We start from the raw sequence: 12416 nt of genomic DNA, 5'->3' as shown, positions 1-12416 counted from the left end.
CTAATATTGTTCCGAAAAAGAAAAATATTTACAGCATGTGATAGAATTAAAGGGTATGGCATAAAATGCGAAACTTCGTGCTTTTATTACCTTTTGGGGATGACAGTCCTAGACACATTTAAGGGCATACGATACAGTTTTGATCCCACGGTGAATTTTTTACAAAAGTTTGCGTACAAGCTATTTTTCTACTAGTAAATTCAAATATGTAATAAAAAATTTACCTTCATGTGCTACTTTTAGAGATAATGGGGTCGAAATTTTGGACATTTACTGGAAATTTCGATTCCTTGGATATTTTTATCCTTTGGAAAAACATAACAAACTTTTTTGTTTTAAAAGATAAACGTAAGCGGATTTTTGTAGAAACATTTCGAATATCTTCTCTACATAAGTTGGCTTTGAATTTGTGTAACAATTCTTTGGAGATAATTCATTTTTATAACACTCCCTGATTTTAGTCTAAAAACGGCATTTCTTTCTGTATATATATCTAATTTTAAAAAAATACATCGGTGAAATGCTTATAAAAATTGTCACAAATAATCTTCACACAAAATCAAGCCAAATATCATTTTTAAAAAGAGGAGTCCATGCACTCGTTTTCAAGTTAAATCAGTCTGAATGATAAAAATCAGTCGAAAATGCATCTTTACGCGATATGTCACAGTTTGACGTTGCAAAAAATAACATTTTACGTTAGCGACGTCATTACCTCCCCTGTAACTGTATCATATGCCCTTAACGTAGAATGACCATATGCTATATTAAACCATGTATCATCGATGCCTCCATGATATGATGGTCTTGGTAGGGTTTACAGAATAGAAATAATGGGCCAAAACTACAGAAAAATTACATAAAAAATTGAGGAATACAGAAAGGAAGGAACCCCCCCTCCCCCCCCCCCCCCCCCCCCCCCCCCCCGATTCCAGACCCTCATGATATAAACTCTATTGAGCTTATTTTTGGAAAAGATCAAACTATTTGATTGAAGTGATTCATCTTTAATTTCAAGTTGCAATTTTTTTTATATAACATAGTGGTGGAATTTTCCCAGAAAAATGCCAAGACCAACAGAAAAACAATAAATCATTTTTTCAGGTTAGGGTATGCAAATTATTTTCCCCATTTTCCTCTGTGTATATATTTTCCGAATTTCACTATTTTTAATTTCAGGTAATTAACAATGCACTCAATTGGTTGAATAAATCTTTTCTTTATTAGAAACCAATCCGATTAAGTAAAGGTTGTAATATAATAATAAAACATCATTTTGTTTTCATTGAATTCCACTGCGCTTGCAGTATTAAGCCATAGGTCTTTTCGGAGTGCGTTTTGTGTTTACGTTTTTTTCTAAACTAACATGGATGAAAATGATACAAATCTATGTCATTAATATTAATGAAGGGAATTCAATTGTTGCTCATGAATGTATCATTCCATCCTATAATCGTTCACTGAGCAATATCCGGTTTTCATTTAGAAGAGCTCTTTTGTGAAAAGGTATGTTATGTGTATGCATTTAAACACCTGGTGTAAACAAATGCACAGAAACACCATTCGTTTCGATACATAGTCTGGAAATTTCACATTTTAGAAAACAATCCTTAAACAATTTGAATTTCTCTAACCATTGAATAATACGAATTTTCGACATGTGGGTTCATTCTGAACGGGTCGTTCTTTTTAAATGTAAGGTTATAATGGGACGGATTATCGCATTATAGACTTGTCTTCTTTATTTACATTTCAAACCTTTAAAGTAATAAAACACTCGTGAATGACCACCTATGAGACACCTGCGAATATCTTAAATAAAAAGAGGTTTAAAATGGGAAATGTGTGCAGTATATTGTGAATTTATCAAGCCACTTTCCCTAATAGTGCCTTTTTAGATTTACGTTTTATACAGAGTAAAGTAAAAACATGTCAAAAATCCATATTTTAGGGTTTTGATTGATAAATGTGGGTTAGTACTGTCTTAAAATAGACAAAGAACTTACAACTGGCGATATGTATTCATTATTCAATATTATGATTGCCATTCATATAATATTGACAGTTTGAGTTTTGAGTTATCAGGCTTAGCTTTGCCGTTTGACATTCAGATTGTTTTGAAATATTTAATATGCATAATACTTATATTTGGATAAGTATATTTTGTATGAGAAACTATTCGAAATTTAAGCATAATGGTCTATGCAAAATATATAAATGGTCATTTATAAAGCAAATTTGCTTGTTTTGCTCAATACACATGTATTCATCAAGGGGAATTGAAGAAGGTATCACATGAACAATATTATATAAATAACACATAGCTGAGAGGGTGATAGAGCAGATTGTTACCCCGAGAAAATATTGTCAACTGAGGCGAAGCCAAGGTTGACAATGTCTTTTCGAGGGGTAACAATCTGCTCTATCACCCTCTCAGATATGTGATATTTAATTTATTATACTGAATGTTCTGTTATAACTGTCTATCACAGTAAATTTCAAATTCAAAGTAATAAACTACGCCGTCTTCTACATAACAATCATTCGTATTTATTAAAGCGCACACTTGAGCAAGCGTTTCCGTGAAGGGTAATAGATAGAGTATTTGCCATGGGATAGAGTAAATTGTCTCCCTCGTATTAACCAATCAAAATATGGCATTTTGACACGAAGTATAATAAAAAAACAATATACCATAACATAATAATGTTTGCCGAAAGACAAACGACTGAAAGATATGCAGTAGTCCACAGAACATTGCACACGACTCGAACCCCACCAATACACTAGGGTTGAACTAAAGTGATGTGGATATTTATTTCTACTGGTATCGACGTCACTCAATTGCTTGTTCATATTTGTGTATAAAATAATATTTTGCTTTTTACTCAAATGCGGAAACGTGTATGACATTGACAATTGTGCATGAATAATGTAGCAAAACAAGGACATTTGAGCTCCATGTTTTATTTTGCTTCAGATAAAATTAGCTGTTTTTGTAATTAAACTTGATTTGTTCCAAAATGTATATTGTTGTTACTGCTAAAAGTGCATTTTGACTGAGAATTAATTATGATTTCCATTATGATCGTTTGAAACTATTTTTGTCAGTAGGGGATCCTGGTTGTCTCTTTTTCAAGATTGCGGTCTTGAATCTGCTCCTTTGTTCTCCAGGGGTTTCCAGTGACGTCAAAAGTTCAAAATGATACAGCCTCTCGTCACCTTTGATCTATGAGGAACTTTGTTGAAATCAACACATATGTTTGTATCAATAAACAAATAGAAATTAACACCTCGAACGTGACCAAACGCAAAAAGATCATCTATATGCTACTTTCGGGTTGTATCTGTTCTTTTGCACCTGGCTTCTGTCATTAATCACACATAGAGAAAATAATATAATAAAAATAATAAAAGTAGTGAATGGTTTTTAAGATCGGCATTGTCAATTTTGAATACTTATGGTAAAGCAAATGTTTAGAATGATTAAAATGCAAGCTGGTTTCGAAGAATGTATATGTTTAGTTTGCAATGGCTATATGATATCCTGGATATTTTATGGTTATTTTCTACAGTATTGTAGCTTGTATTCGATTCCATTTGTTTACAATTACTAGTACTAGTAATTTAGCCACCACTGCCTTGTTGTTGGGTGTTGTAATTAGTACCATGTATATTTAAAAACAAAAGGAACAAAGTCTTTTTCTTTTGTGTGTGTGTGAGAGAGAGAGAGAGAGAGAGAGAGAGAGAGAGAGAGAGAGAGAGAGAGAGGACGGTCCTTTATCTAATTATTCTTTATCAACTGCGGTTTTCTATGCATATCTCATTTCGTTCCATGGAAATTGGTTTAAATTTCATCACAATTAATGCACCGCTTATACCCACATAAATCACTAAGCATTTTTGCGATATTTGAGAAAGTTCATGACCTACAAATTCATTACTGTTCATAGGCTTTTTAATTTCATATAAAAATGATAAGAATGATTATAACTTGAAATCTGAATTGCTGTGCATCAACTCTTATCTAAAGGAAAGGCCAGTAAGCTGTTTTCATTACACCAAAACATACTACATGCCATATAAATTATTTATCACTTATCATATAATGAGCATTTTTCTTTCTTCAAAAACGCAAATTTTTATTTATGTGTTAAATCACTCTCACATTTTGAATTCTTATAATGTAATACATGTTAATATTAGAAGTACAAGTTCAACGAAGGACAGATTTTCGTTCAACAGTTTGTATTTGCTGCATCAGGCAAATGATATTTTTCGTAACGCCGTCGAAAAGTTCTAAGCATGGCCATTTAATATTATTTTTCTCTCAATTCTTAATTGAGTCGTTTTTATCGCTTTTTTATTCACATCTAATATTATCATATAATTATTTTAAAATAAGCTATTTTATAGTTTGGAGTATATGCATTTAAATGCTTTTTTTTTATTATACGGTTCTTTTTTTATAATCATGTAGTGACCACAATGAGAAAACATGTCGAAATATCATTTTCCTTCTGCTATATCTCTTTACATGACATACCTGGTTTGAATTAATTAAGAACTATTATATGATAATATAAATTGTTTTTATCGATATAAGCCTCAAAAACACATTTTGGTGGGTATTTGATATATGTTACATATCTATCTGTAGTATATTAAATATAAAACATAAACTCAACTATTTACGCTAGAAAATCGGATTAAAAAATATAAATCAAGATATGCATAATTTCACATCCGCAGATCTGATTGTATGCTATATTGATAGTAGGCCAGTCCAAAATAGACTTATTTGAAGTAAATTTTTTAAATAATTTGCTTTAAAAATATTTCCACTTTTTTTAGAAAATGTATTGTATTCTACACGAGGAAATGATCTGCTGGCCATGTCTTGAAATTTATATATCACAAGAAGAAGATATTATGAATTTCAAAAATGATCCAATGGAACCAACTTAAACTGTATGGAATTTATCAAAACACTTTCGCATGCTACTTCTTTCTTTGGTGTGAAATTACTCCAGATACATAACAAACCCTTATCCACTCAGTTTTCAAATTTTTGAATGAGACAGGGAGGTATACTATTTGATTTTCCACGAAATATTCTACAAAACGTATCTGACTTGCTAGACCATATTCCCCAAATCCAACGGTTGACAACTTTGAGACAAGCAAATATAATATAGTATTTTTACTATATTATAGACAACAACAAAGACACTTGAATATATATATACTAAACATTATTCATTATATATTTATATTGATTGAATTGAATCTAATTTTGTTTATTTTGGATGAACTATAAAAATGTGCATACCTACTTTTTTGTAGACTGTAAGTCAGAACTAGAAACGTCTTCGTCGCATCTTTACATAAAATTAAGAAATATTATTGCTTACAATTGGAAAATTAATTAATATAAAATTGAGAATGGAAATGGGGAATATGTCAAAGAGACAATAACCCGACCAAAGAGCACACAACAGCCGAAATACATATACTTTCATTGCATTTTTAAGTGATATATAATTTTAGTACCCTCCAGAAATATAAAAAAAAGTAGATTTCACATTTAATATTTTTTTGCTTTAAAAAATGGAATTTGTCTGTTTGACGTAAAGAAGTATAACTTTCTCTTCCTGTTTTCACACACTTGCTCAGTTTTTGGAGGTCGAAAAAATGTTTGGAATTTTATCTTCTTCAACTGAGTGTAAATGATATATTTGAAAGATTTTTTAATCTTTTTTTTAGCAATATCATTATAAGCATTTTGTAACAGTTTTAAAACATGCTGTAAATAGTATGGCTTGATAAAATTTCATTTCATAGGCCACGCAAAACTATGATGATAACATTTTTTATCTGAAAGAAAAGAACCAAGATTTATCATTCTCTTATATAGACAAAATTTTGTTTTGGATTAGAATGCTTCTGATTCAGCTTACATGAAAATCCTCAATATATGCGATATCTATTAGCAGATCTGTTTCTCCTTTGTATATTATAAGCATTTATAATTCGATGATTTGTTCTTGCATATGACATCATGTTGTAAGAACTTCAAAGTATTAATAACATACATGAAGCCTTTATATACATTGATTTTTCGTTAAGATTAATTGTATATTTAAGAATGATTCTTTATTTAAACAAACACAAGAAACGTTTGGCAATCGAAAGTTGCATGTATGCATTATAATAGATTATTCCGCACTAACTAAGCGGGCATTACATTTAGCCTTGTCTATTTCAAATGAATATTATAATTTATATAAATGAAAGCAATCTGTTACGTAATATGATAATTCAGTGTAACAATCTACATTATAAACTATCTCTTATTATCTCAGCTATTTACACTTATCAAAATCTACACTGCGCTGAACTAATCATATGCTTGATAATACAAATTGACGATCTGATGTGAGATATACGTTTCAATTAAGTCCATAGTATGTCTTATCATGACAAATTGGTCAATACAGGCTTACGATTAGATAAAAAGTTGTAAATTTCAATTGGAAGGTATTTGTTAAGTTTCCCAAGGTGTCACAAATTTCTTACTTTCACACCTGTGACCAACGAAATGGTAACAATCAGTGTCTGAGGTATTACCAATCACCAAGACGTAAAACTTCTATCGGGTCCTGCTGGTTTTACATTGTTTATTCAGGTTTTGTGGTGTAGGGGCCTTGCTGAGCAAATGTTACGGGTATCTATGTATCCTGATAAGGATATATATTAATATTTAGAAAATAATATTACTTTATTTGTGGAAAGTAAATGCGATTAAATGGAATGCTACACAGGTGTGGAAGACCTGCCAACTTTGTACTGTGCGTTCCTTTCCCTAATTATTTTGATTTCAGACTTGCAAACATAGAAAAGAGTATACAGTTTACAAAAGTGAAGCTAGTATGTGGTTTGATTAACAATGAGACAACTATCCACCACAGACCAAAGAACTATACATGATACATCTATATTTTCTGTTTACAAATGGGAAATAATGTAACAGACGGTTGTCGTATTAGAGAATAAACATATTTACACTTTTGGTATTAAGGTGAATTTTGTCTCCAATGACCTTAGATCTGCTCCGAATAACCTCCTGACGTCTAGCAACAATCACTTTTTAATTATAACGTCATTTTTTAAAAAAATAGTGTGTCAAATTTTGAGGGAACTTGTGTGAATTTAAGTAATGGCGGACAAATTTGCATACAAATGTAAATACGTCTATTCTAAACTTCTTGTTCCTCAATGAAAGCAGATTAGGTATCAACCATTGTTTTAAGATTTTATAATTTAAATATGTTTATAACACGTCTGCTATTGGCTTTTTTATACTACTTTTGTAATGCTTTATGTTGACATCTGATTAAAACAAATCTATCTATCTATTTATTTATCCCGCCAATTTCGACATATGTATCATTGTCTCTGATTTCGGTTATACCAGCTCTTCCACATTTCATTGGGGGAAAATTCAAAATAAATTACAATATAGATATAAATACAATATTTCCTGACCAATACTACTGACCAGTTCAGTATTTTGAATCCGATTATTTTCAGTAAATGTATCAGATTATTTTAATGTTTAGCTTTTCAAGTTTCAACCCTGGATATTACCAAAAAATTAATAAAATACCATTAACGTATTTCAATATTAACAGTTTTGGTTCTTATGTCTCAAGTTATTTGCTTTGCTTTTAATTGTGTTCTTTTGTCCATGTTTTTTTTTATGCTGCATGCTTTTAATTTTTGTTGGACAGGTTTTTTATGTAATTATGCTGATTTTTGTCGGTTATTGGAGCTCCTCAAAGCTCATGTTGACATACAATTTACTTGCTTACTAACTTACGTGATTATAATGGGTTAAACCAAACGCTATATAATTCTATTTCAGTATCTTTACTTATTTTTATTATTTTACTTACCCTTTATTTCACATTTTAAATTTTGTTTGTTTTATTTTGTGTTTTTTATTTTCTTAATTGTTTTTCTCTGCATGTTTCAAAAATAAAAGATAACAATTATCTAGAAAGAGACCAGTAGAAAATCCAGTTAAAGTAATAAAAAATGTTATAGTTTTAAGAATGTCTTAAATTTAACCTGCGACATGTGCAGATTATACCATTTATCCTTGTAACATACGTAAAGCTGATTGTCACAAAGAGCAAAACCTTGAAAATCGTCTGTGTTTATTGCAGTTTTATTCCCAAAAGTTTGCCATATTGAATAACAAATATCTGGGTCTAGTGTGGCCTAGGTTGTTCTATTAATAGTTCGGTGTTGTTTTCTTCAAATTAGTACTCATCTTTTTTAATTCGTCTATTTCTTTAATAGAAAAAACCAGCCATTACAATTTATTACAATTACATGAAAAAAATCTACATTTACTAAACTTAATTACGCGGACCATGTAACGTTGAAAAGGAGGAGAAACAACGAGAAAAGGCATTAGACAGAACACAAACCTATAATTTGTATGAATAATATACAGTATTGATGTAACTGCTTGAGGTTTTATGTGTTATTAAATAGATTAGTGCGATGTAAAGCTAACATAAACCAAACAAAATGTTTTCAAAAGACAAAACATTTAGAAATTGGCAAAATGTAAGGTTCAACACACCAAGATGAGGAAAAAGCAATACGATGTATCGCTAACCAGCTAAGCTCCGGGCTGGATTCCGGCCAATTATTTGCTTTCTATCGTACACCAGACGTGATAACAATATGGGTGACTAATTGATTGGAATCTCATTAACGAGATTTAACGAGATTGGGTGGTATTTCCTATTGGGTTTTGTCTCCTAATATGCTATTTACAATAAAAGAAACTGTAATTAAATAGAGTTTTATTTGAATGAAACAACGGGCCTTTAAACTGACTTTTTCTGTGTTGGCTCGTGTCAGTATAATTGTTATTATCCGACAGTTTATAGTCTTGGGAACGTGATATTTCAGTTTGTATTTCCACAGAAGTTTGTTTGCTTTGATACCATACATTGTTTTCTTTAAACATTGATAAAGAAGTTTTTATTGTCATATTTGACCTTCACTAAAAGGGTATCATAGCATTTAAAATAGAAAGACAGGAATATACTTGTGTAAATTAAACAAAAGCATCAATAATTGAAATTAAACATAATATTAAAAATTTCAATAACTAATTTTAAGCTAGGTTAAATTTTAGAAGAAAAAACAAAATACCCGAAACAAAGAAAACAGATCAGGCCATGCGGTCATAAAGTCGTACCCATACTCAGAGTTCAACCAATCAAAATACTGGATTTGGTGTTTCGAGCACAAGTTTTGTACCCCAACCTTTTAAAGTAAACCAGAATGTTATACAGCATTATACAACCATGTGCGACTTCAGATGCATATGAATAAGAAGAGATGTGGGCTATGCACACAATTGGCAGCTGCGGAACACAGTCTTCAAAAACAGGCTAGTGTCTATACCGTCTGTCAAATGCCCATAGTCCAGACAATTAGTATAAGCCGTGAAAAATCCTTTGACTATGCAAAGGTATGAACAAGTTCAAAGTGGGACCGATATAAAATTATATTTTTGATAGATTGATTATTATTTGCGTAACGTCCAGTGGCAAATAGTTCACGACTTCTAATTTGTCTTTATTTTAAGGAAATTTAACCATAAAGGTGTTTTCACGGAAAATGTTGTGAACATGCGAAAAATTGTTCAGATGCACAAGTTGGCTGAAATTCGACAAAGTTCATTTGAAATTTCAATAAAAACAAGTCATAATGAAAAATCTTGATCATATATCTACATTCTATTTGTAAATACAACCAATTTCAATAAAAATAAAGTATTTTTAAGAGACTATGGTATCATTATTTCAGACGGTTGCCTGAAATTTTCATACTGGTTTTTAAAGTTGTAAAATTGAAAGACAGGGATATACCTTCGTTAATTAAAACAAAAGCATCACACATTAATAAAAATTAAACATAATTGGTGCTAGTAAGCGCCATGTACTGTTCAGGTTTTAAAGTAAAGGAACGGCTACTAGGTTTTGCACAATAGGCTGAACGAGAGTAAACAGTAGACGGATTTGGTTTGTTTGCTCTTGTTTGCGTGTTACATGTAAATATCCTATTCGTACCTTTTTTTGGAAGCTTTACGGGATGACAGAGCCCAATTGTTCGAAATGTGTCGAACTATTTCTAACGATAATAAAAAATTATGAGAAATGAATACTTCTTACAAAAGTAATTTAAATTTAATTGTTCATAATAATCGTTTCATATTTTAGGCCTTGGTGAAGCATGGGGCCACAGATCTCCACCAAAGTCTCCATTAGAAAAGGAACTAGGTTCACATCTTTTGCAGGTAAGTTGTTTTATTTTTCTGATCTCTTTAGCCCGGTTGTCACTATCAAAGTTAACTTGGTCAAAGGTTTCTTCGACCAGGTAAACTTGGTCGAAGTCACCTGTTGTCGCTATCAAAGTCTCTTTTTTTTTCTTATTAAATACTTGGTCAAAGGTTTCTTCGACCAGATAAACTTGGTCCAAGTCATCGGTCGTCACTATCAAAGTTTTTCATCAAAAACTTGGTCAAAGAAACAAAACAGCACTGTGAAAGTACATCCAAGTTTCTAGAAAAATAGTATGAGATTCTATTCCATACAAGTCGTTCAAAGATTTTGATGAAATTTTCATTGAGGTTGTCACTTTCAAAAAATCCATCAAAAACTTTGACCTAGAAAACTTTTGATAGTGACAACAGACCTTTATACTCAATTATATTTTGCAACCTTCGTTGAAAACATGACAACCTTCAAGATAGCAGCAGAATGCTTTTTGATTCTCTTAAATCTACAGCACGATGAATATAGATACACTATTATATTTTTACAGCGTGCTTTTGTATTTATATACGAAAAATGAAAAAAAATAAATTCTTTCGTCTCTGTAAAAAATCCAAAGAACGGCCGAAATTCTTTTCATATTTAGCTTTATTTAAAGTAAACCTAAATTGTCCCATCTGCATCTACTCTTTATCCTCATGTAGTTTATACAATGCAGATAAACCATATTCTTGTAAAGTAACAACTTCAAATTAAAAGATGTGCCTAATTTACGCGTATGAGACAGTATAGCCTTACAACACAACAACCTCCCAAAATTGCCTGTTGAAATACCTCAAAGTAATATCCATGCAACGACAAAACAGGAATTCCTGTTTCTTCTTAAAGAGACAGAACAGCAGACAATATGAATAAAAAACTTCAAACAATCGTCACGATATGATTAATTTAAAAAAAAAGTTTCCTTTTACATATTTTGTCCATATGTCAAAAGCCGCAACATGTCAAAAGAAATCTCTTATGGAAAGATATAAAGAGTCATTATCTCTTCAGAACAGGACACTTCCGCTCGTGCCGAAGCATAAACAATCATGTTGATAATCCGGGCAATTGTAAAACAATTTTATCTTGTGTTTAATTTGTTGATTGCCTCTTCAGTATTGATAATTATGTCTGAAATGGAAAATTCATAATCTTTTCGCTGTTTTTGACGAGATAATCGGATGTGTTACATTTGACCTGTGTTACAGTCTCAGCAGACGTTAATTGGATATTCTGGTGATAAACAGTGGAGCTAAGCTGTTACCGTATTATTTTCTACAAATGAAAAAAAAATAAAATACAAAAATCTCGAGTTTTATTGCGTTTAACTATTTCTTATACTTGTAATATTTGAAAGAAAAGGTCCTTTTTATTTTTAGAACTAAACCGTAAATATCGAAAGATGTGTTGTGCATATGTGCTACCACACTAATTAATAATGAGAAATTAATGTGAAAACATACGAAAAACATTAGGAAATACGGAAATAAAAAATACTATGACTGTACAATAAAAGAAAGCCCACTAGAACAGAGAAGATCTGAAATGATTCGATACGGTAAATGTAATAAAAAAAAACTACAGAGAATGCCATCGCTCTTATGTTGATAATTATGCCGAACTTTAAGTTTTTAATTTGTTCTTTTTTTTCTTTTTCTTTTGTCTTGTTCTCTAAACTTCAAATAATAAAGCTCCTCGCGATATAGCGTTTATATATATAGTGACTAGACTTACACCAATCAAATGTATAGTGATTATAATAAATAATATATGATATAGTGTTTGTCATATAGGGAAAAATCAAGACCTAATGTTACATTTGCAATCAAACAAAGGAAAAAATAATGCGAACCCTGCCTTGTTTTATGAATTTTTGTCCAATATCAAGTTCTAACTATAAAAAAGTAAGTAAAGTTTGTCTAATAATATTGAAATAATTTAAAGTGTTCTTTTTCTACTTTCAAGATGATACTACATCTTCATTAAATTTTTTTTTAATTTGAAATTGTA

General features: G+C 30.8%; 1 protein-coding gene across 1 annotated transcript in view; it reads left to right on the top strand.

Annotated features, from left to right (window-relative positions):
- Positions 1-12416, top strand: part of LOC127724455 (single-minded homolog 2-like) — a 32265-nt gene that overhangs the window by 7200 nt on the left and 12649 nt on the right. The window contains exon 2 of the mRNA XM_052231418.1: positions 10311-10387. Coding sequence (XP_052087378.1) covers positions 10311-10387 — 77 coding nt within the window. The remainder of the gene's footprint in view (positions 1-10310; positions 10388-12416) is intronic.

This window comes from Mytilus californianus, unplaced genomic scaffold, assembly GCF_021869535.1.
Source record: "Mytilus californianus isolate M0D057914Y unplaced genomic scaffold, xbMytCali1.0.p SCAF_14, whole genome shotgun sequence".
In the NCBI taxonomy this organism is placed as follows: domain Eukaryota; kingdom Metazoa; phylum Mollusca; class Bivalvia; order Mytilida; family Mytilidae; genus Mytilus; species Mytilus californianus.
This window is presented reverse-complemented; position numbering and strand designations above follow the sequence as displayed.